This window comes from Trypanosoma cruzi, genomic scaffold (genome assembly GCF_000209065.1).
Source record: "Trypanosoma cruzi strain CL Brener 1047053517131 genomic scaffold, whole genome shotgun sequence".
In the NCBI taxonomy this organism is placed as follows: domain Eukaryota; phylum Euglenozoa; class Kinetoplastea; order Trypanosomatida; family Trypanosomatidae; genus Trypanosoma; species Trypanosoma cruzi.
The window spans coordinates 5,549-29,179 of NW_001849574.1; the positions used below are offsets into that span (position 1 = coordinate 5,549).

General features: G+C 49.9%; 10 protein-coding genes and 1 pseudogene across 10 annotated transcripts, besides 18 other annotated features; all 11 read right to left on the reverse strand.

Annotated features, from left to right (window-relative positions):
- Nucleotides 1-7,054: part of a sequence feature (areas not merged during assembly with more than two copies in the genome that could not be assigned to a particular haplotype) that runs on past the window's edge.
- On the reverse strand, nucleotides 564-1,826 carry Tc00.1047053509033.10 (annotated as a pseudogene).
- Nucleotides 4,274-4,309: a sequence feature (AT_rich).
- Tc00.1047053509033.20 (beta galactofuranosyl glycosyltransferase, putative) lies at nucleotides 4,571-5,830 on the reverse strand (the record flags this gene model as incomplete). The annotated part of the gene is made up of 1 exon (XM_805915.1): nucleotides 4,571-5,830. The coding sequence occupies one exon, from the start codon at nucleotides 5,828-5,830 to the stop codon at nucleotides 4,571-4,573; it is 1,260 nt and encodes a 419-aa protein (XP_811008.1).
- Nucleotides 7,055-7,332: a sequence feature (areas merged during assembly that could not be assigned to a particular haplotype. This can correspond to areas where the two haplotypes were merged or to regions with more than two copies in the genome that were merged during assembly.).
- Nucleotides 7,333-7,913: a sequence feature (areas not merged during assembly with more than two copies in the genome that could not be assigned to a particular haplotype).
- Nucleotides 7,564-7,586: a sequence feature (AT_rich).
- Nucleotides 7,726-7,918: a mobile genetic element.
- Nucleotides 7,914-8,154: a sequence feature (haploid, non-Esmeraldo-like haplotype).
- Nucleotides 8,155-23,631: a sequence feature (heterozygous, non-Esmeraldo-like haplotype).
- Nucleotides 8,681-8,704: a microsatellite.
- Nucleotides 8,788-9,582, reverse strand: Tc00.1047053509033.30 (cyclophilin, putative; the record flags this gene model as incomplete). The annotated part of the gene is made up of 1 exon (XM_805916.1): nucleotides 8,788-9,582. The coding sequence occupies one exon, from the start codon at nucleotides 9,580-9,582 to the stop codon at nucleotides 8,788-8,790; it is 795 nt and encodes a 264-aa protein (XP_811009.1).
- Nucleotides 9,599-9,621: a sequence feature (AT_rich).
- Tc00.1047053509033.40 (hypothetical protein, conserved) lies at nucleotides 9,776-10,465 on the reverse strand (the record flags this gene model as incomplete). The annotated part of the gene is made up of 1 exon (XM_805917.1): nucleotides 9,776-10,465. One exon carries the CDS (start codon nucleotides 10,463-10,465, stop codon nucleotides 9,776-9,778), a length of 690 nt encoding a protein of 229 aa, XP_811010.1.
- Nucleotides 10,620-10,675: a sequence feature (GA-rich).
- Tc00.1047053509033.44 (hypothetical protein, conserved) lies at nucleotides 10,787-11,212 on the reverse strand (the record flags this gene model as incomplete). The annotated part of the gene is made up of 1 exon (XM_805923.1): nucleotides 10,787-11,212. One exon carries the CDS (start codon nucleotides 11,210-11,212, stop codon nucleotides 10,787-10,789), a length of 426 nt encoding a protein of 141 aa, XP_811016.1.
- Nucleotides 11,287-11,310: a sequence feature (AT_rich).
- Nucleotides 11,353-11,377: a sequence feature (AT_rich).
- Nucleotides 11,613-11,660: a microsatellite.
- On the reverse strand, nucleotides 11,734-14,067 carry Tc00.1047053509033.50 (hypothetical protein, conserved; the record flags this gene model as incomplete). Its single annotated transcript, XM_805918.1, has 1 exon — nucleotides 11,734-14,067. One exon carries the CDS (start codon nucleotides 14,065-14,067, stop codon nucleotides 11,734-11,736), a length of 2,334 nt encoding a protein of 777 aa, XP_811011.1.
- Nucleotides 14,075-14,206: a sequence feature (A-rich).
- On the reverse strand, nucleotides 14,331-15,173 carry Tc00.1047053509033.60 (hypothetical protein, conserved; the record flags this gene model as incomplete). Its single annotated transcript, XM_805919.1, has 1 exon — nucleotides 14,331-15,173. The coding sequence occupies one exon, from the start codon at nucleotides 15,171-15,173 to the stop codon at nucleotides 14,331-14,333; it is 843 nt and encodes a 280-aa protein (XP_811012.1).
- Nucleotides 15,111-15,136: a microsatellite.
- Tc00.1047053509033.70 (hypothetical protein, conserved) lies at nucleotides 15,387-16,232 on the reverse strand (the record flags this gene model as incomplete). The annotated part of the gene is made up of 1 exon (XM_805920.1): nucleotides 15,387-16,232. The coding sequence occupies one exon, from the start codon at nucleotides 16,230-16,232 to the stop codon at nucleotides 15,387-15,389; it is 846 nt and encodes a 281-aa protein (XP_811013.1).
- Nucleotides 16,269-16,321: a sequence feature (A-rich).
- Nucleotides 17,156-17,788, reverse strand: Tc00.1047053509033.80 (hypothetical protein, conserved; the record flags this gene model as incomplete). The annotated part of the gene is made up of 1 exon (XM_805921.1): nucleotides 17,156-17,788. One exon carries the CDS (start codon nucleotides 17,786-17,788, stop codon nucleotides 17,156-17,158), a length of 633 nt encoding a protein of 210 aa, XP_811014.1.
- Tc00.1047053509033.100 (hypothetical protein, conserved) lies at nucleotides 18,239-22,840 on the reverse strand (the record flags this gene model as incomplete). Its single annotated transcript, XM_805922.1, has 1 exon — nucleotides 18,239-22,840. One exon carries the CDS (start codon nucleotides 22,838-22,840, stop codon nucleotides 18,239-18,241), a length of 4,602 nt encoding a protein of 1,533 aa, XP_811015.1.
- Nucleotides 22,849-22,920: a sequence feature (A-rich).
- On the reverse strand, nucleotides 23,045-23,631 carry Tc00.1047053509033.109 (hypothetical protein, conserved; the record flags this gene model as incomplete). The annotated part of the gene is made up of 1 exon (XM_805924.1): nucleotides 23,045-23,631. A coding segment is annotated over one exon (587 nt), but the record flags the coding sequence as incomplete, so codon positions are not given.

A 23,631-nucleotide genomic window follows, 5' to 3' on the forward strand; every position in this document is an offset into this window, starting at 1 on the left:
CGCTACAATAAGATCACGGTTCTGGTCCAGAGCAACCTGGACCACCACCACTTCAAGGCTGGTGTCGTGCTGGGGGATGGTGAGAGGTATACGCTTGGAGCGGAGATTTTTCCGCACCAGCACCGCCACACCGCCTCCCTTGCCGATGCGCGACTGTGCATAGAGCACATAATCTCCAGTGTGCATGCTGGCGATCTGCTCTGACGACTTCCAAGTCTCCTGAATGGCTATTATGTCTGCTCCTTGCGCCATTAATGTTGCGAGTTTTGACGGCGTGAGGCAAGAAACGTTCATCTGGAGTACTGCTATGGGGCCTGGGTTCTGCTCAATGTCTCCGCTTAGCAGTAGCTTTTGTCGTTGCGCGTCACATACGGCACGCAAACGGTATGTATAGCGCTGATAAGCGCCGACGGAATTCAGCAGCGGATAGAAATACCGCTCCGCGGGCAGCCATGTAAATGGCTCCATCTGGTGCCCTTCCGACCCGTTTGTGCGGCGCCTCCTGCCTCTCCGCGGGCAGCGGATGGGCAGCAGGCGCTTAGCTTCCTCTCTAGCAAAGAGTACTAGACCCTGGCACCACGTTGAGGTGGCGGCAGCGTCATCATTTTCACGGGATATCGGCCCAACATCATACACACGTGCATTGTCAGTCACCAAAAGATGAAGCTGACCCCCTTCAATTCCATTTTCCTTTGCGGCATATACCGGCGTGGCCACGAGCATCACCTTCTTTCCCTCAATGGTTGCGGTGGTGGATCCACTCTGGACACCGTGCCCCTTTCGATCACGTGAGTTGCCCCACACGCGGGTAATTGGCTCACCATCTGGATTCCAATTGTACCCATCCTCAGTGGACCTGTAAACGTCATAGTAGCCTCCAGCACAATGGGCCATCATGAAGGGTCTGTTTTCTCCCCACTCCACAATGGATGGATCCCTGCAGCCTTACCAGTCGCTTCGGATGAAAATTCCCATTTGTTCTTTGACGGGGTAAAACTCATAGACAGTAAAACGCGCTCTTCATCCTTGCCTTTGGCCTGCATGGGAAACACAAGCGTGCCGTCACGAAAAATAGCGCCCGATCCTCCACCGCCAATTAACTCGGTCAAGGAACCAGAATACCCTATGGCTTGAGGGTTCACCAAATGGGTCTCATTCCATCGGATTTTCTTCTTTCCACCCTCATCAGAGACAGTTCCCTTCACGAGTAAAAGACCCCGCTCATTCGTACCTTCAACCTGCAGCTTTGTACGACTGTATTTTCCCACCAGCATATAGACACTGTCCTCAATTACAACTGTCGTTGGTCGCAACAATTCCGTTGTCCCAAAATTATTCGCAGCGGTGTCCCCAAGTTGCATGCAAAACAAACTTGTATCCGACGTAGAAATATCCAATGGGTCATCACTTATATTCAGGTGCTTTGACACAATCCCAGGCCAGCTGCTGGCTCCGTTCCTTTCCCCGCACTGCGCCTCAGCAACGGCAAATACATCATCACCCACTTTAACGAGGCCAGAAACACGGAGCAAGGTGATTTCCCTGCCGTCTCCGTTAACCTCCTTCCAATTAGCAAATGATATCGGCTTCGTCCCCTTAAACAGATCAATGGTATTCCTTGTTTTACTGCCCCCAGCGGCTACAGCTCCACCGCAGCACATAATCACGACGAGGAGAAGCAGCACCGCAGAAGCAAACACATGCCGGGACATGTTGGGCCTCTGCGGCTCACTCTCTCTTCCCTCCCTCCTCCTTCCGCTGGATCCGGTCACGCGGCGATGGTTGTGTGTGCGGGGTGCCTTCACTGCAGCAACACGTGAGTGCATGCAAATATGTGTGTGTGGGCGGTGTGTGTGTTGTTGGTCCTTTCAGTGCCTTCGAATTTCACATTAGCAATTCGCTTTCGGTTGCTTTCTTTCCCAGCGTGTTTGTGTTCAAGAATTGGAGAGTACAGAAGCAACAGCGGTAATACATCAGACACGTCAGCGGGAAGCAGAGCAGAGCACCCACGCAGAGAGCGAGTCACAAGACAATCCGTAAGGGACGGCACAAAGGACCATCGCACACAGAAAACAGCAACAGCAACAACACGGCAATTCACGGCGAAAACAAATTCCCTGCAGGCCATTCAGGGCTCCACAGCAACGCCACCAACAGGAGCGTGCAGCCCTCTGCTTGCAGCAGTGCAGGCCTCTTTGCCCCTGGCCTCTCGGGGCGTTGAACACCTCCCCGACCATCTCGCGCTCACAAAGCAAGCCGCACGCAGATGCCATCCATTTTATCCGCAAATGGTGTTGCCGCGCTGAATCATGTGCAAATAATCCACAACACACCACCAGAGTTCCTTTCCATTGCCACAAAAGAAAAAGACAAATTTTTTGAAAACTCAACATAAATACCGCTCCGCCCTAGTCACTGCGCATTGCTCCGCACACGATCGTTGTTACTCGCCCCTCCGCTCTCCTCTCATCCCATTCCTGCCTGCCAGGACGGACATCACAGTCGCAACCCCTCCAAAGAAAGTCTTTGTCACATGCTGGCACAGGCCACACTTTCCCTCTGCATCCCGGTCTCCCGCCCACAGGAGGGCAAACAGGGAGATTGCGTGCATGTGCGTGTAGATGGCCACGTGCAAAGCTCATGGAAATTCAAAGAAATACGGCACGCAGGGCAACCCCGCCCATGAATTGTATAGTCCACTCGTGAACCGCAGCAGGAACAGCAAACGTCCTCTTGTTGCTTTTCTGAGAGGCCGATTCATTATCATCACGCCGCCTCAACAGCGTGTACCGGCGAGCGGAGGAGATGACTGCTCAATCGCACCTCGCGTCGGAGGCGCCCATAACGTCTCCCTGCGGCTACGTGCCGTCACCAACAAGCCGCATGGCAGAACGCAACTCAATTCACCCACTCGCCAATTAAATACATAAACATGCATCTCACCGCCATAAAAAGGCCATCAACAACCATTTCGCGGCAGACACCAAATGTCAAGGGATTGGAAAAAAAAAAAAAACACGCGTATGGTCTCCCACAATACATTCCAACAAAAGATCGTCTCTCAATCCTAGAAATAAACACCGTAAAGTCATAAAAGCCGCCTCGTCAAGCTAAAAATCGTGCGGTGCCCCTCCTCGCAATGCTCTGCTGTCCGCAGACACCGCCCCTCTGTGGTGTTCAAGCAAAAAATAAACATTCACAAAATAACAGCAAGAGAAACCTCCACCCGCAACGTGTGCATCACCGTGGAGCATCGCTTCTATCCCTGTAAGTAAAAGAGACCCCGTCACGTCATCCGAAAGGATCGCCACAAACACGCCAAATTGCGACGTGCGCAACACGCTCCGCCGTGACCATCGTTTTCCCGATACGGCAGCCCACTCCCGTTCACCGTGTCTGCCGAGCAGGACACACCAGGCCTGTCGCTGCAACGCAAAAAAGATTCAGAAATACGCAACGGATCCCGTCGCAGTCGTTGGATCAGACGCCGTGTTGAGGTTTGGGATGGGTGGATAAAAAAATAAAAACAAAACGGGCAAATATCCCCGCGGAGTCCCGCATTCCGCGCAGTCCCAATGGCCAGAGGGTCCTCTAGGGATGCCTGGGGGACGCATCCGCCAAACTCACACGCACCATCACTCACGGCTCCCCAATCGAGTCCAGCGGGCCTCGTGAAGCACACGGCGCGCCTCAGTGGCGTGGCGAGCAGCCTTCTCGGAGAAAAGGACGCGTGGCGATGGTTTCCCTCCCCGCTTCACTTTCATTTTCGTTCTCCTCCTGTTTTTGGTGGCATCTCACAGAAGGGGAGCGCACTTCATGTCCCCGAGCCCTTCTCTCGGGGCACGCACAAAAACAGGGAGGGGAATAATAAACGAATGAGTCAGGCGGCACGGAGAAATAAATGTGCGGGAGACAAACAAAACAACAGAACAAACAAAGAGCCCGACAGATGTGCACGCAGCATATTCAGCGGAAACAGGTGTCACCTTCAGTGGGTAACTTAGTAGCCAATGGCGGTGTCGATCGCCCACGGTGAGAAACAGTGTTGTGCCCACAATACTTTTGGCTTGTTTTCTGCTTCCCTCCCCTTTCATTTCCCCCTCATTCATCATCATCATTTTTCCTGCTTGCTGCCGCCCCCTCCTACCTTCGGCTACACTGCCAGATTTGGACGCTGCACCCTCCCCCGTCATGCCAAATATATGTTTGTGCTCTTTAAAACCCATGGCGTACTCGCTTAAATATCATTTGTGTAAATAACCAAACAGAGGTGTAAATTTTTAGAAATTAAAAAATAAAAACAAAAAAACTTGCGACTGGCGCCAGTTCATCTTCCTTTCGTCGTGAAAGGGTGCAAAAGAGTCCTGTCGTACTCAACCTTTGGAACCCCTTGCCCCTCATCATGCCCGTGGACCAAAATGCGTTGTATGCGTGCCTCATCCTTCACCCAAACGTCTGCGGGGACCATGCCGTCATATGGCCCCTTGTACCCGCTACTGCACGACCGTTGAGGGCCCCACCTCATCATGGCATATGCATCCTTCGCACTCAAAGACCTGACGCGACGGTATCAGAGAGCGTCCGGTAGCTCCATTTCATTACAGAAAAGAATATTCGAGCTGCCACGATGCACAAATTTGCCGTATAAAACATTCCGCTCCTGAAATCCAAGCAAACGGAGACGCAAGCTGTAGTCAACATCCTCCACGTAAGCTGGGTAGAAGTTCTCGCCAAAATATCCCACCGTACTGATCGCCAGGCGTATCAACATAACAGATGTAAAACAACTGCTTTTGTAATACGCGCAGAAGTGCCCGTAATGCTTCGAAAATGCCTTTTCACGCTCCTTCACAGAAGCATAACGAACGCGGTCAGGCAGCAGCGCAGACGTCGACAATCGGCTATCTTTCACCGTGAAGCGCAGCACCCTCAAGCCCCGTCGCAAAACAGGACTGTACTCGCTCGGCTCATTCGCCACTTCCGCCGCCAATTCATCCATGCGAGCGGCATCATGCCTCGTCATTTCATGCACATCGCGTAGAAGGTTGGGAAGAAGATCGGGTGGAACCTTTACGTCGCTGTTTGTCACAAAAACAAAAGGCACTTCCTCGCGCGGCAGCGAGAGTGCAAGCCGTGACCCGATGTTCACGGCAGCGCTGTACCCGATGTTTTCAGGGTGACTACTCACAATCAGGCGTCCGGACCACCCATAGACCCTCTCGAGTTCCTGCAGGCACAACGACAGCATCGCCTCCCGCCCGTTCTGCACCAAAACCAACAGCCGGATGGGCACACTGATGTTGCACATCATCCTCCGAAAGTCCATCAGATCGAGCATCAGCGGGACCACCATCAAAGGGATAACGTCCGTCCCGTTATTATTTCCCCCCAGCTGCCGTGTCGTTGGATCCACCAGAAGCCTTTCCCCGACGCAGTGGATATAGTCCGCCATGGTCGGATCAACTTCAACATCATGAGCGGGATCAGCACCAAACAGAGGTTCCACCTCTAAGCAAGTATACATATATATCAGCATGAACAAAAAAAAAGATAGTAGAAGAAAGATAAAGCATCCTTTCCAAGAAAAACTCGTGGCTCCGTTTTTTAAACTGCGTGTAACTCTGCGCATACCCCGTTGGAGGCAAAGCCAAGGGAGCATCTCCTTTAAAGAAAGAAAAAGAAGTAAAAAAGAAAAAGAAGGTGCGCAGGAATGGCTCCGTGTCAATGTGTAAAAAAAAAGACTCCTTCCAGCGCAATGGCCACGCATGGATAACGTCCTTGGCCTTCCGTCCGCACAAAAAAGCTCGAGCGCCCCAATAAAGCCCTCCATGCGGGAAGGCTATCAGAGACACCGCAAACCGCACCAGGTAAAATATATATATGTATATAAATCAAATAAATGAATCGATGATGAAGCTCAGCGCCTCAGCGTTTCTTCTGCAGCACCACTCGTCATCACAAAATATTTAAAAAGCGACAATGCGGTAAAAGGGAGAGACCGAACGGAAGCACAAGCCCACCATCAAAGGTGATGGGTTTTCCAAAGCTGCGCCCCAACTCAGCAAGAGTTCTTAACCTAAAAAAAAAAAACCTCTCATGGGTAAGAACGAGAGGAAAATCAGCCCACCGTCCACCCGGAGGGAGGGAGAGACTCCACCGCAGCGTCCTTCAGGAAGCAAGCACTCCGCGGCCAGTGCCTGGTGTCGTGCGCGGACTCCGCGAGGAGGTTTTGGGCACGCCACTGTGCCACACGGTGTGACTCCTCGAAACGCAACAGCAGACGTGTCCCCTCCGGTCGCACTCGTGGCGGTGGCGGCATCCGCTGCCTCGCTGCGTGCCGGTGGCGTCGACTACGGTGCTGCGGAGTGAGCGAGGGTGCCCGACAGGAGCGGTGCTGCTTTGGGTGGGCAATGCCCTCAGCGGCAAGACACCCAGTGTGACTCTTGACCGCTGCGCTCACGCACCTCCTTCCGCTCCTCTCCCTCCATTCGGCAACCGCACAGCCACAGGCACATTGTCCCCGAAACAAAACACACGTGAAAGCGTCGCGGCATATCTCCCAAGAAAAGAGAGTGACAGCCACACGCTGCGGCCATCGTGCCAACAAGTGTGCCCTCGGACAACTTTGTTTTGGGGGCCACACGCACACCACGCAGGGATCAACCACAGCAACGCACAAAAGCGCAATAAAAAACATTCGCCCACCGTCACCGAAATCGCACATCTACAGAAGAGACACAAACGCGCAAAATGGCCAACTCCACCGCAGACGCACAATCACGTGCACCAACAGCTGACAAGAGGAGTCTCTCACCTCGTGCCCCATCGATGTACCGAGCGGTACCGCATTTAGGAGCAATCGTGCTGCACGCGGTGCGCTGCAGAAAAAAATAAAAGGGAACCGCAGTGGACCCCCTCCCGGTGTCTCTCCCTTCTTCATGTCCACAGAAGAAAGCGGCAAGCGAATACCGGCAGAGAATAAGAGAGGATCCTCCGTCGGCATTGTAATATTTTGTGCATTGTGTGCGTGCGCCTGCATGTACGCAAAAAAAGAGGCAAATAACGAGAGAAAGGCGTGTGAATAGACACAGCAACATACAGCAAAGGTGCGGGGGGAGTGGAGGAAGGAAAAAAACTTGTGAAACTCGTGGCTGCACTGCGGCCCCAGCAGCGGCAAACCACAAGATATTTGCCAAATAAAAGTTTAAAAGGATTTGGCGTTTGTTTCCCATTACGCTTTCTGACAGAAAATTAAAAAAGACGATACGTTCGTTTTTGCCACTCAAATCCCCTTGTCCACACGTCTTTTATATATTCCACTGGGGCTTCCATTGCGCTTCTGTAACTCTCATTATTTTTATTTTTCTTCACCGGCGTAGGAGGCAGTGCCGAGAGCGTCGGCTGTCGGTGGATGGAAACAAAAAATGGGTCCCGCTCCGCTCAAGAGGCTCTGCCAATATACAAGAAAACACAAGAAAGTGAGAGGAAGTCGGTGCACCACACGAAAATAAGTAAAGGAAATAAATGGACAGACCATTCGTTGATGCCACTTGCCGGATCCTGAAATTATATAAATAATTTAAATAGGATGAAAAATAAGGGAGCAATCAGGAGGCAGTGGCTTCGCCACACCCTCAATGTTTATTCCATATAAATACACATGTATCCATTCGGGAAGCCACTAACCGTGACACGCCGCACTCTACTCGGACTGGAGATATTTTTTTGTTACTTACGAAGTGGTAGCATTAAAAATCCTCCGGCCACAAGACCCCGCAGCGAAGTGAGCATCAAAGAGTGTAAGAAGACCAAAACAAAAATAAGAAATACACTCGCCTTACCGCCGTCAAAGTTCCTCCACTCCTTCCGTCGCGGTCATCCAAAAATTCACAAAAAATAAAAATAAAACAAAAGATGTGTCCACGCAAAACGTCAATTATTTCGGAGGGTGCGTGGAGCGGCACATATTGCTGACGCTGGTGACAGAAACTCCTCACTGCGGTTTCTCAGTACAGAGCCCCAGCTCCAGCAGCAGCAGCAGCAGAAAAGACACACACACGCATGGAGGAGTCGTCTTTTATTAATTTTTCCGGTTCAGCGTCAATTTATTCAACGAGTGTCTTTAGTTCCGCGCCGCCAAGCAGCCGGTTGTTCAGAAAGACGTCAGAAACCACACACACACACACACAGTTCACTCCACCCTCCGACTTGTTCTGGTGGGAGCTGCCCAGTTCTTCCTGGAGGAACCATACAATTATTTTATGCGTAAACCATCACCAAATAAAGCGTCTCCGCTTGAGTCCCTGCATCACGGCAGATGCCACTGGGATCCAACGGCGATGCCCCTCGAATACTCCATGCACAATTTCTACTCTTGTTGCTTTTATAAGGCAAAAAAGAGAAAGTGGTGCCACACATAAATAAATGCATGCGGCAAAAGAAGAGAAAAGAGAAGGATAATAAAATCATAATCATGGCTTCTCACACATTGTGGAAAAATACTTTTCTTTTTAAGAAATCATATCGTTTTGGCGCAATCTCGTTGAGCCACAAGAAAAAAAAAAAGTTCTGGATGCCCAATCCCGGAAAAACAGGAAAAATAAACTGTTTTGTTCTTTTCCTCTCGACTCATTTACATCGGTGGCGAAACAGTCCAATCAATCAGTCTTTGCTTCCTTTCGTTGTTGTTGTTGTTGTTGTTGTTCGGTTATATTCGGAGAGAATAAAATAAGAATGTGAAAATGGCTCCTCGTCACCGCTTTAAAAAAGAGATGTGCTAAAAACCCATCACCCCTCTTCTTCTTCTTCAGCAGCAGCAGCAGCGCCATCACCCGCCGTGTTCCCATTGACCTCCCTCGTGCATACAAACCTGCCGGACGGCTTGGGACCTGTCAGTGCGCCGCAAAAAGTGACTACAGCTGCTACAAGGGGATGCCCCACAGCATCGAGCGGAAGGCTCTCTAGCTTTTCCAGTAACGTGAGATCGTCAACGGCTTTCCCAAAGACAACTTGTTTAAAGTCGAGAGATCGTGAGGGACCCAAAGTAATACCAAAAACGGAGCCGCTTGTGTGTGGACCGTCAGAGACCATGGTAAGTAGCCCCCGCTCCGAGTGGCATTTGCCATACCCCTCGTCCTGAATGGGGGTGCCAGTGGAGGAGACGTTAAGAGATTCCAGCTCGCCCAGAAGAATGAGTTTCCTCGCACGATCCACACGGTGCACTGGTGTGTACAGGTAGTCCAGTCTCACGCCGGTGACGGGATCCACACCACACGATCCCGTAATTAAGGACCGAAAGTTGAGCACCGTATTGGGAACCGTATCCTCAAAGAGCTCCAAAACTAGTCGCCCAGCAAGAACATCGCCAATAGATATGTCCAAAAATGCGCGCGACGATTGCTGCTCCTCCGTCGAGCGATGGCTTCTCTGATAATTTTCCCACTCCTTCAGACGACGCTCCTCCACATCTTGATAACGCTTATTCAGTGGAGACACGTCGTCTTCGGTGTCGGCACGCACATTGGAATGCTCCACCTTTTCCTTCCGCAGCTGTTTGCCAGAATCCGGCCTCCTCGATGTCATTTCCACTAGAGCCCTCAATTAAAAAAAAAAAAAAAAATTGTCTGCAGCGACGCACAGCACTCCAATAAATTCAGAGAAAAAAAAATACCATCAATATGTATAATGGCTAAAGTTCACTCGTAAAATCAATAATACAAAAAAAAAAACAGACTCAATGGCCCCGATTGTCAGAATGAATAAACTTTCCCAGTTTTCACTTATCATTGAGGGACTGCAGCCACGCGGAGTAGGACTCATTCACACGTTGTTTTCCGTTGTATGATGCCTTAAACTTTTGATCAAACTCCAAGAACTTTCTTCGGGTTACTTGGCCATACCCGGATAGGCCCTTGGTCTGTTTGGCCAGCTGCTCTCGTGTTATGTACTTTGCGGACTCTTCCGAAAATCTGTCATTCATCCAGTTGTCCTCCATGTGACGCTTCCGAAGATGCGCATAAGGATCTGTCCTTAGCGATGGGGGGATTAACGCCTGTTCCAGCAGTTTAATCACCTCGTAAGAGATGAATTTGGCAGCACATGTGTCTGTCGGCTTATATCGACGGTACCAAGGCGTCCGCTGAAACTCTTCAACAGTCGTCCACGTGTTTAAAGAAGAGCGGGTGTTGTGGACTTTTCTCTCAAACATTTGTTCCATTTCCCGCTGCACCTCAACTTCACTCCAACCGTCCTTCCGTAGGACATCTCTGACGACGTCTTCCATGCGCTCGGTAAGCTTGTACGCGCAGCGCCACTCCTCCTCCCTCGCAACGGGTCGTGGATTCCCCGTGAGAACGGGAATGTCACGCATCTTGTGGCCAAATCCAAGCTCCTTACCAAACCTCGCGGAGCTGTCAAAGCCGCGGCAAAAGCTCAAAAGAGCACCTGCAGACCGCATTGCTCGCATCTCGGCACGTTGGAAGTATCCCCTCTCGCCCCCCACCCAAGTATTTAGGGATTTATTTGCCTGCGGTTCGTTTTTTTTTTCGTGCCAAAACTTCCCTCTCCGGCCACAATATTTCCCCGCAGCGCTCCCATAAATGTGCAAATATATATATTATAAAGAAAGAAAAAAAGAGAGATGGAGAAAAAGAGAATGCAAAAAAAAAAAAAAAAATTAACGTAAAAGTTACGTCCGACAAAAAATACATGGCAACCCAAAGACCCCGCCAATGCCAAGCCGTATAGACCCCAAAACACGCACGTCGCCTTGTCGAAAACTCACACCCTAATAGTCGTCTAGCAATGACTGCTTGCCCCACCAAAGGATGGCACCGGCAAGTGGCATAAGACTAGTAAAACCCACCACCGCCACCCCCGGAACGGAACGCTCACGCTCCTGCAGCCCCGCAAACTTCAACTTGCACAACACAAGCGCAGCAACAGAGGAGCCAAAACAAAGAATCCAACTAATAAAGAGCCCTGCTTTGGCCCTTGGCACATCGTTTTTCACCTCCACAGGAGAGATAAGAATCATCACAAAGAAACCAACTACGGATAAAAGTGCAGGCATAAACATCGTGAAAGTGACGTGGTGCGCCACGTTCGCCTCATGTTGTGCCGTAATGATGCCATCAACTAGCAGCATAACTGCCAAACCAAAAATGGCACCCGCTACCGCAGAGGGTGCAATCTTTGGACGGCCCAAGAACATAAATGAGTTCTGCCTAAATGCGTAACGTCACTTGAGCAAAGTAAAAAAGAGAAATATGCATGTATACATAAATGTATAATTAAAAAAAAAAAAAAAATGTTTCCACACACACACAACAAATCCTCGCCCCATCCCAAAAGATTTAAAAAAAAAAATTTTTTTAAAGGAATATTTGCCTCGTCACGGCATTTTCATTCAATACTCTCATAACATTTCTCCCTCCCTCTCTCTCTTTCCCCTTCCCACCTGGACAAAGGAGCACAAACGGCTTTGGAACCAACAACAATAAAAGCGACAGCGACAAGAAACCCAAAACAAACAAAAAGGCTGCACGAAAAATTTAAGGGAAAAAAGGGGGGGGGTTACGAGGGAGAAGAAAAAGAAAAAAGTCTGATTTTCGTTTTGTTTTTTGTTCTTCTTTTGTTTTAATTTTTTTTTTTTTTTTTTTGGAGTGTGTGCAACACCTCTGCTATGAGGGTGAAGCGGCTTCGTTTCCTGCCAAAAGGGGGCCGACGTGCGCATCACACGCCTTTGCCGTCCAAACCGATGTACTGCTCAAAGGACTCTTTTAGTCGAGACATGATTTCACTGTCATCGCTCACGTTCGCCTCATCATCGGAAGACAATGGATTAAGCGGCTCCTCCTGACGCAGATCGCCGATTTGTTTTTGCACTGCAGCAATTCTCTTTTCTTGATGCTTCACCTTCTGTTGAAGCGACGCCTTCATCTCGTTGATTGCATTGAGCTCCTGAGCATACTTCTCGCCTGCCTTTTTTAGTTCTTTTGTCGCCTGCGTTAGTTCCTTCTTTTCCCTTGACAAATTGACGCTTTCCTTCTTTAGTTCTTCGATGCGACGCCTCATTTCGGCGTTCTGCTCCTGCGCCTGCCTGATAATCTCAAGCTCGCGCTGACGTTCCTGCTGCTCCCGCCGTTCGCGCTCCGCGAGCTCCTTGGCGATGCGTTGCTTTTCTGCCTTGAAACGCTCCATCAAGTCGTGAAACCCTTTTGCAGCCCGCTGCGCAATGTCTTTCCGCGCCTTCTCCCCATCCCTTGTCAATTTGGCCATCTCTTGTTTGATGCGCTTCTTCATCTGTGCCATCTTCTCGTCCTCAATGAGCTGCCGCATCGCCTTTTCATCCACCTTGGGCCCCGTCTGCTTGTCCTTATTCGACGCGTTTTTCGCAAGACTCAGTGGCTTCGGCGTCTCCACAAGTACAATGCCAACCTCGATTGTGACGCTATCGCCCTCTTCCTGCCAAAACCCCCTTTTTGGGTTCAGAAGCTCTTCAAACTTGATCACCGTATTAAACCCCCAGTCATTTTCTTGTGATCGTGTCGAAAAACGTTGTGTTCCTTCATTGCAGATGGAGTCGTCCACATTCACGTGATTCAACACTGTTATCAAAAACTTGCAGAAGACACTACCGGTCTGGCACAAGTAAAGAGCCAAAAACTCCTTGTTCGCCATACAAAGAAGACTCCATTTCAGTTTACCAAACTCAAACTCCGGTGAGTAGCGACGTTCATTGTCTTTTGGTAGAATGGAAACATTCTCCACCTGAAACGTGATAAAGCCCATATGCCCTTTACATCGCATGCCAGATGGCGGAACCGTAAAATTGAGCGTCTTTTGCCTTTTGGAACGCGAATTTTTTGCCCGTAAACGTTCCCGAGGAAAGGCAGCAAACATGATGGTTTCACAGCACTTCTCGGTGGAATGTGTGTCTGGCATGGACACACCTAACTCCGTCGCAATCTTCTTGAGCGGCTTTAGGCGAAGGTTCGTTAAAACTGCCAGGAAACCCATGGCCACCATGCGCTCCCACATGGCTTCCACCTGGGGACTCTCTTCCCAGACACCCAAAATGTGACCTAAAGCATGTTTTAGTTGATCTGGAAGGGATTGCAGAAAGTCGATGCTGGCTGCGGTGTGCAGAGGGCCGGCCTGAACGTGATTTGTCATCTCTTCAATTATTTTATGTTTATCCATCAGGACACATGCCTTTTCGCACCCAAGTCTTACAGCTGTCTTGACGATCTGAGTGATGTACTCCCTGTTTGAAGATGAGGGTTTTATCTTTACCTTTGCACTTTCACTGACTTTTTTCAGAGAATCCATCGACAGGGGCTTCATAAAAGCCGTCAGGTGGGCCACAGCCTCGCCACCACCGGATGAGAAGGACGATGAAACGCCGCCTCCCACATTTTCCTCCTCGTCATCATTGTCATCCTCCTCGGATGAAGACCCGGGGGAGGGGAGGGCGGTACGCTGCTCCAAAGACTTTCGACTTGGGAAAGTGAAAGTGGAGGCTCTAACTGTGAGACGCGGTGCGGCATACGGACCCAACGTATTTAAGAGCCCCCCTTTATCATCAGGTACTTTATTTTGCTTGACAAGCATTTCCTCTTCCTCCTCCCGCCTCTTTCTTAGTTCCTCCCTTTTTCGTTGTTTTTGTTCCTTCTCCTTTATCGACGGCTTGGTCACGGTCTCACTGTCGGCGTCGCCCTCCTCGTCGGAGTCAAAGATGCCATCCACCATCAGGAGTTCGTCCTCGTCCTTCGTGACGTGATAATCCCTTGGGGCACTGCTATCAATGTGGGTATACGGAGCACTCCGATGAACCGCAGACACTAAGGAATCTGTCACCACTTTGAACATATCCCCAACAACCAGCCGGTACTCCGCAGACTCATCGTTCTTTTCGGCTCGAATAAGTTCATTCCGCAAAAAACGTATCATCTCGGTGCCTGGTGTGATGGATATTGGGCACTCCTGGACCCGCTGATACAGAGTGTTCTTGTAGAACTCCATGTCCTCCATCCAGGAGCATTCCGACACGCGTTGTACACTCATTGACTACAAAATAAAAGTAAAAAAAAAAAAGATAAAAATAATCGTGGGATAAGAGAAAAGAAAGCGGGATGAAACAAACAAAGACCCAAATGCGTACACGAATCCAAAAACAAAAAAAAAGAAAAAATCAAAAAGAAGATGATACGGAAAAATCACCCAAACGCAAAAACACAAAAACGCGCCCTCGGAGGTGAAGAAAGAAAGTGAAAAAAAGGAGAGATTGCCTCAGTTTCAGAAAAAAAAAAAAAGGTACAAAGAGAACATCATCCTTCAAGACGTGCGGGGCCATCACCGGAGTCACTCGGCAACGTGTCTCTGCTAGACGCGGGGATCGCATCTCCTCCCCTCTGCTGCACATCCCTTGTCTCATACCACCACATAAAGTTTACCTTTCCGTTCAGGTCCGTGTACGGCAGGTAGTCCACCTCCTTCCGCTGAAAGGAGCGCAGATGTTTCGTCGTCGTCTTCACCTCCTCCTCAAGACGACGTGCATGCTCCTCCCTTGCCATTTCGTTCATCTCCTTAAAACGCTCCGTGTATGACGACGTCTCTGTTGCACTAGAGCCACGCAACCCCGAATAGACCTCAGACGCCTCAGCCTTTGCTCCAGCAATCTGTCGCACCTCCTCAAAACGTTCCCGTGTGATGAAGCAGAGCCATTCGTTGGAAACGGGGTCCCGCTCGAAACTCACAAAACCCTCCTCCCTTGCCTGTTTTAGTACCTCACGCAGGTGTCGTTTGCTGTCAAGGACAACTCCAGGGTCGCTGGTGCAGTGCTCCCAAAGTCCACTTACCTCACACGGCTGGTGGCGATAAAGCACGCTGAGGACAAAGTCGCGGGGTATCTTCCCAAAGTCTCGAGGGATGGCCTTCGTCCTGAAGCGCTGTTCCTCCGTGAACTTGAAGTTGTCAGGTACTTTCTGCTCCGGCCAATGCTTCATCTTGGCGCCGTGGTAAACAACCCCGCGAGGGACGTGGACCCCATGCTGCCACAAAACGGCAGTTGTTCTCCTCATTCTAAGAGACCCACACCGCCAGAGAACAAAAAAAAAAAAGAAGAAAAAAAAAAGACACAACCACGTGAGGCGGTAAAGAGAAAACAACATAACAAAAAGACAGAGGAAAATGACAAGTGCGGCGCCGACTGACACACACACACGCACACACACTCCTCCTCCGCCACAACAGAAAGGAAAGACAACAGGAGGAATCAACAGGACGAAAAAAAAAAGTTAGCGAACACATAAATCACAGCAATGATCCAAAATCGGGTCGAAGCACCGTCGCAAGCGAAAGCAAGCAAAAAGAAAAAAAGGCCATCAAACAGCACTTTCGCTGTGCCGGTGAAATGGATCGGGAAGCATGTACTGAAGAAAGCGCTGCGAAGCAGGGACACACGCGAGAAAACACAAGGCGTACCCGAGACATTTGAGTAACACAAAGCCTAATTGTCTAACATGAATCTTTCCAACAAACTGCTTAGACTCCTCCACGGGATCCACTTCCTTTGCTGGATTTAGCACCAACTTTCCTCGTCGAATTTGTGTCAGGCCTGCGGAAAACCCAAGCATAGGGGTTCCACTGAAGTAGAGAAAACTTCCAGTACGGTCGCCATGCTCATCCAATACCGACACCATAGTGAAGTGAATAAGGAATGGAATGCTCAGATCAAATCCTTTTCCGAGGTAAATGACATATGGAATACATGAGAATGTCACCTTTGGCGAGATCCATCCAACCTGGAGTCTTATGAGTGCCTCTAATTTCAGTCCTGTATAGGACTCTAAGTGACAGCGGTAACGGACCCGCGACATGTTCCCCTCACTATCACGCACAGTTATTTGCGCATTTGGGTTCATTCGATTTTGTGTTCCTGCCGCAAAATTGGGGTCGACAGCTAAAAAAAAGCCCGATACGCTAATAGGGCCTTTAAATGGCCTACCAGGAGGAAACGCCCTATTCGTGCCAAACGCTGGGTGATCCGTCGAAAGCAGGCGTCTGTGACGCGGCAGTGCAGGCACAGTGGCCTGCTTCTGTCCAAAGACGGTGTGGGTGGTCGACAGAGGAGTGTAGTCCGGACGGAAAGCACGAGGCGGCCTTCCCGCATGAAACGTAGAAATCCCACAACTAAAAGCACCTAGCACCCCTGGCCGCCGCGGGCGCATTCAATAATAACTCGAAATGTGTCCCCGACAATAGTCAAAAACACAAGCAACGAAAAAAAAAAAAAAAAGCGCACAAAAGAAAAAGAAAATGAACACGACAGAAATCAAATAACGGTGCCTCTCCTCTGAAGGAAACAACTCGTTGTGGTCGCACAAACAATGATGTCTGCTTTTGAAAGCAGCATTCTTTTTTTTGTTTTGTTTTGTTGTTGTTGTTTTAAGCCTTTAAAAAAAAAATGCCTTTACTTAAAAAATAAAAATCAAACGTGTGTGTGTGTGTATATCCGGGAAGCCTGTGGGAGCTCGCGTCCCTCGAGAGAATGTTAAAGCCCTGATAAAGCAATGTGAAGTACAGCGGAATTGCAACGGCCAACGGTAATTGTCACCTGAATAAAAAAAAAATTTATCTCCATCGCAACGACGCGTGTCCGGCGAAGCCCCTCGTCCTCTCCTCTATTTTTTTATTTTCTCTCCTCATTCTAATTTGACCGGCCTTTTTCCTTCTCCTTTTCCATGCTCTTTGGACCTCGAGCCCCTCATGCTATTCCCCCGCCGCAAGGCCCGCACCACCTCTGCTGCTGTATTGACCCCCGAACGCGTGTACTTTTGATCCCCTCACGCACGAGCAGAAACAGTCACGACTCACGCCATTCTAATCAAAAGGTAGAAAAAAAAAAAATTGTCAACGTTTGACGCCCAATGCGGAATTGCGTAAAACAGGCATTTATGTAGACACTTATATTTATGCACGGGCATGAACGCAACAAAAGTTGTTCTCCTTTTTCATTCACCCTCCATTTTTCCCCCGTTAAACACTTAAACAGCACATGCAGAGGATCCCTCAGCCGTCTGAATTCATATTTCTATTAATCCGGCTTCACCAACCTCTTGTAATGACAATTCCCCCACATTGTGCTCGTCCACTAATTGCCGCCGCGGAAGCGGTCAAGTTCCGCGTCGAGTCCTTCCTTCGTCACCGAATTTGGTGCGCCACGGCCACGGCCACCTCCACCCCTGCGTCCGCCGCGCTGGTCCTTTCTGTAGCGATCCAATTCCTTGTCTAGCTTGCCGCGCCGATCGCCATTGCCCTGGTTTCGTTGTGCGCTTCGTAGGGCGCGAAGTTCACGGAGTTCTCGGAGCTCTCGCAGTTGGCGCAGCTCCCGTCGTTCGCTGCGGCGAAGGCGCAGACGACCGAACCGCAGTCCGCCCTCATTAAGACGGCGTTCACGGAAACGTTCACGACGCAGCTTCCGCTCAAAGTCCTCCTCGCGTTCAAAGCGGTCCAGGGCACCGCGACGGTAAACGCCCCTGTCGCTGAACCGACGGATCCTTGGATCGCGGCCAAACCGGCGTGACCGCTGCACTTGGTAGCCACCACGGCCAAACCCTTCGAGGCGAGTTCGACGCTCGCTGACGACATAACGGCGGGGAGCCGCAATATCATCGTCCCTGCCAGACCTTCGCCCATCTCGCGCATCCGCCAAAGCCCGCACCCGGCGCACATTCCGCTCGTACAAATCACGAAGGCGCCGACGCTCAAAATCGCCACGTCGCATTGTGTTAGATCCCCTCTTTATGAGTATTTTTTCTTTTTTTTTTTTTTTCCTCCCCTTTAGTCTGCTGCTGCTTATGACTCGCTTCTTTGTCTTTACGGCTTTTCTGCTTTACCCTCTTGGCTTTCTGTATGGGCAGTAGCCGCCAATTCACGTGACAAAGAAAAGAAAAAAATGGCCGTGAGGCAATCAAAAAGTCATCCAAAAAATACGCGCGCACGCGCACACATACAAAGGGAGGGAAAAAAAAATGCGCACATCTCTGCTCTCCCCGAGAGAGTCGAGCCGCTCCCCACCTCCCTTTTTCTCTTTCCTTTTTCCTTCTTTTCGCTTACTACTCCACAACAAAAACAATTTAAGAAGTTCTCTTTTTTCTTTATCTGTTTGTCGCGTTTCGTCATGCTGAATAGTTTTTGTTGTTGTTGTTTGTTTGTTTGTTTTTTCATCTCTTCTTTACATCTGCTCAGTAAAACGAACCAGGTGCAAAAGAACCTCGCCGGTCCAATGACCCGTTACGACATACACATCGCCCCCACTGGAGGCTGAAGCAAGGGAGAGACACTTGTAGCCGGACAGCCTGCTGACAGTCCCGCCCTGGCGAAGATCCACCAAGTACACTGAGCCGTCCTCAGTGGACATGACAAGCAGATCTGAGGTGTGAATCATCGCTCGGACCCTAGAAGTGGGTGGAATAGTCAGTGACAATTCCACCGGATCTGCAACAAAACGCGCGTCCACTGAGGATGCAATGTTCTCCACATGCAGATGATACAGCCGTGATCGGTCGTCCACCAAAAAAAGAGTCATTAAAGGGCCGGATGTCGCCGCAACTATAGAACAGTCATGGCTGTATATCGCCCTCTCCGCATGTCGCAACAAGCTCCAAAGCCGCACTGTGCGATCATCCCCCCAACTAATGAGAAAGTCGCCAGCAAAAATGGCTTGGATAATGCGGCCGGAATGACCCAAAAACTGGTTTGTCAAGGTCCAATCGGAGGTGTTGTAAACGTAAATCACGCTGCCTTCCTCAGAGTTTGAAATCACAGCCATTGAACCCTCATCCTCTGACTTTACGAGCTCCAGTCTCGCATGCATCACGGCGTTCCTCGGTAATGACACCTTGGTTACGGTGTCATCTTCACTCAGTCGTTTCCAGAAGTACTGACGGCCCTCACCTTTCATCGTGAAGAATATCATGTCGTTGAGGATTGCGGTACTTTCGACATGACTGATTTCGCAGTCCAATCTCGCAGTGCCGTACATAGGCTGCAGAATCACAGAACCGTTCCCATCAACAACGGTGATAAGACTCCCATTCAAATTTACGTCGACTCGAACAATTGGCGCGCTTGAGAGCCTACCATTTTTCCGCCACATGGTTGTGGGCTTTTTCTCCCTCACACTTTGGATGGACGGAAGAGGGGCATCGCCCAACCGCCATATCTTCACCTCATTCCGGGAGGTTGTGCCAATCATCATTTGATTCCGCGCCTGCACAAACGTAAAACAGCCAGTGTCGGCTGTAAGCACCCCCACGGGCTGACGGGTGTGGACATTCCACAGATAAATATGTGAGCCACACCGCCCAATAATATTATTGCCGTCCTCGGTAAAAGAAACAAACGAGGCCCTCTCATCAAAGCAGGGCTCCACAGCCCCCACATGCTTCCCACTCAGCGAGTGCCACAACTTAACCCCCTCAGTTTGCCACGTAAGCAGCAACGTCCCGCTCGCATTAAAACAAAGGTCCTCAACTGGTGTCACCCCGGCGTCGATGAGATGCAGCAGTTCCCCGGTACCGGACCAGATCCATATATCCTCTCGTACGCAAGAAGCAATAAGGCAACCGTCATTGGAAAAACTCACACGACGAATGGGGCCCGTATGGGCGAGTTTTACCACCTCCTCCCCCCGTATCAGGAACAAATCGTATAACGTGTGGGCAAGAATCCCACCACCACAAAAGAATGCTTCACGCACAGACGCCGCCTCCAGCGTTGGAAGCTCCAAAACAACTTTGTTTTTCGAAACATCAATGACAGAAAGCTGTTCCTTCGAGTGATGGCAAACGACAAGGTTGAGAAAACATGGATCCAATGCATTTTCACTCAATGATGCGGTGGTATCCTCAAACATTGTAAATGACTGCCTGCCAAAGTCCCATAACAGCAATTGCTCATCGCCAATCACGACGACACGTGTCCCTGCAGCCACCAGAGCCCCACGAAGATTTTGATTGAGTTCGAATGGCACAAAGGACCGCATAAGCTCATTTTGAAAATCCGTCGCGGAGTATACTATAACCTCCTGGGTAGTTGTCACCACAAGATATTCCCCCCGCAAATGGCAATAAACGGGCAGATGCTTGCAGTCTAACGTATACGTTGCGTCATCCTCATCACCGCGGTTCAAGGGAACAAGCACGGTGTATGGTACCTCCTCTGCCTCCATTGCCTGTAAATAATACGGCGATACATCGGAAGCCAACAAGGAAGATTGAAAGAAAAAACCATTGTCCAACTGCAAGAATTCAAGAGCACTCCGTAAGGCCTCACGGTTACGACGCCGCGTAGTTTGATCCATTAAGGGAGAAATATCTTCACCCAATTCAAGAATAAACTGACGTGTGTTTAAAAGACGAAAGATTAAATCAATTGCATGGGTACAGCTGTCTGGATCACGGCTCAAAAGAGCGTCCATATGCGTTGGATCTAATATAAAACTGCAAGCAACATCAACGCTACCATTTGCAATCATAATTGGTGCCAGATGTCCAAAGTAAAAGCACATATCGGGACTTCGCGTCTTGATCAGCCGAACAAGGTGCGTCTCCACCAGCACGCTGAGAAGATCTTGAATATCCGCGTAGAGTTTTATTACCACCCGACGTACATCCGGCCCCGATAAATGAACAATGGATCCGGAAGTCACGGTCAAGAGACCGTCATCTGACATCATCAAAAGAACTGGTAAAGTTTTGTGGCGTCTGCAAGGTCCCAGCTCTTCACAAATATAAATAACCTCAGAAATGGGCAGTGGTGCCGCCACAAGGCTCATCGTAAGATACTGAACCGTGAGTGGGTCGCTTATTGTTTCATACCGCCTCAACAACACCGTTAGGATTTCATCCAAAGTGTCGGGCACATCCTCCGCGAGAATGAACGCCATGTCCCTCTCGGCCAAATTATTTGGCATTCGCTGTAGAAAAGAAGCCGTGTAAACACCAAAGGATGTGGTTTGTGATCCATCCTTCTGCAAGAAGGCACCCTCTAGCGACTTGTTGGGCTCAAATGGACGGAAGGTGCCGCCATCGTTCATGGCGCCACCGTCTTCTGACGTTTTCCTCACGTCACGCCGCAAAACTTCCTTCAGAAATAAGTCAGCCCTCACTTGCCTTGGAAAAGACGTGATGAGTGTCTCGTACGGTTGTGGCATGCGTTTCCGAAAGGCAGTCAGAAGCGGACTCTCGGTGTTTAGAGAAGCAATAACCCTCACAGATGGAGGTAGACACGAGGGAAGCCATTCGAGAACGAGCGATTCTCGGCCCCCACAGCTGTCCAAGAGATCTATGCGCGAGATCAGGAGAAGAACCATTTCCCCGTCGTATTTAGAGATTACTTCGCGGGCATCCACAGCCAGCTCCTCCACACTGCGATACATCCGCTTGGGCTTCTTTAAAAAGACACGAAGGAGATGAAACAAGAGCACAACAAGACTCTGGTTCTCGTGGCTCACATGATAGGGAACAACTCGGAGCGACTCCACCGCCGAATAATTTGCAGCAGCCCAAGACAAGATCTTAGACTTGCCTATATCAGCCGCACCGTACAGAATCAATGGAACAGATGACTGTCCAGCGGGCGACTCCACGTAGTGAACAATGTCCTTGCACCTTGGGTGCAGCGAGCCGACAAGTTTTTCCCGTTCAATGGTCTCCCATAAATTCTTGTCAGATCCCTCGTCTTCCTCCAATAACGCCATGGAACGAGGCCGCTCGGAGAAAACGGAGCACAACGAGACGGACAAGTCAGTCAGGCAGCGCACTTTCCAGCAGTTCCCACTCCTCACTGCCACTGCGGGGGGAGCATTCATGCCATTTGGCACTGTAATGCCCAACGCGGGGAGCCACACACTAGATGGAACGGTTGACACATTTCCCTTGTACGGCCCTTCCTCATGGAAAGACGTCAGTGTATATACAAAGAGATGTTTTGCATGGCGATACATGGGATCGCGAAGAACTCCAAATTTATTCCGCAATGGTGGGACCACAGGCTCCTCCTGGCGCATCACAGCCATCAAGGCACTGATGTCCGCATCCGGCCATTGCGCTTTCTCACCAATGAGAACAACACACCAGCTCAACGCATAGTTGTGCATCGAACTGCAGCGCCAGACCTTGTTTTTGACTACATCATCTGTATCGGCCTTGTCAATGGTGAGAGGCGCAATTCTTAAGCGGAGTCTCGAGACAAAGCTTCCAACGTACGGCAAGATTTCTGTACAGTATGTTTGTACCAGAGATTCTGGACCCAGCACGAGAACAAACACCGTTTCCCAACTCCGGAGGCCTCGCACCGGGCCATACGGGTAAAACCCAAGACGCTGCAGTTCACTGTTCGCGTTGCAGCAGCGCTCCAGTCGATTCATCCAATCGTCGCTTACGCCGCAGTTCTCCACGTTTATCTCCCGAATATGTGGTACGGCCCTTGCAGTTTCCGAAAGAAGACGCACGGAGGGCGTTGACATGGGGTTGTCGGAAAGGTCAACGAAAGAAAGAGACGGACTCTCGCGCAGTACACCGCAGAGGTGCTCGACACAAGCCGCATCGACACCATTTTTTTTAAGGACGAGTTGCCGGATCCCAGAGTGGCTTCCGACAAACTCCAGGAGTGCCCGGACGCCCAACTCGCCCAGAAAAGTTCTCGAGGCATCGATCCTCCGGATAGTGAGAAAGTTGGACCCGGCCAGCTGCCCGGCCACATCCCTGTTCGGCTTCACCCCATACAGTGCACAGCACTCCCCGTAGAGGTCAGAAGCCGTGAAAAGAAACATCCCACACTAAAATAAAACAACCCACAAAAAAAAAAAAAAAAACGTAAATCAAAAAACAATAATAATAATACTAATAGAAAGCAGTAAAAAAGTGCCATCCAATTGCACAATGGCCGCTCACTAAGCCCCATTCATTCATTCGTTTACGTTTTCTCCTGTCCCCCACTTGTTAGATGCTTAAAATCCTTCATTTCCATCTTCCATTTAGGAGACATCGCACAACACACCGCGCTCCCGCAGCAAGGCAATACAATTATTTCGCAGCAAACTGAAATTTGAAATAGATACACTTCGCATCTGATGCAGAGGCAAAAGAAAAGACAAGGACGTGCTCAGATACTTGCAAGAGCACAGTAAAAGCGTTTCCAAACAAAAAAGTAATCTGCACAGCCCAACCAATTCCTCCTCTTTGACACGAGTTGCACTCAAGTCGAGTTTCGCCAAATATGTTGCTCTTGCAATCCATTCATAATTCTCCAAGACCGACTCACAGAGCGAGAGTGTTCGCAACTGCCGATATTCCTCCACGCCTACAACACGCACAGGAGAAAAGCGAATCCCGTCGAGTATGAGTTCTGTTGGAGCTTTGAAACCCTCCATGCAGCGGGCCATGTCGTCAGGCCCCACGACGGACATTGACAGCTTGACGTACTCAAGCGTCGGAATAGTTGTGAGCGCACGGAACTCTCTGAACCCGTCGCATCGCATCGCCAATATGTACTGCAAGGACGGATGAGCGGCAAATGGAGCCAGCGTGACCACGCCTTTACATTCTTCAAGGAGAAGGCGAC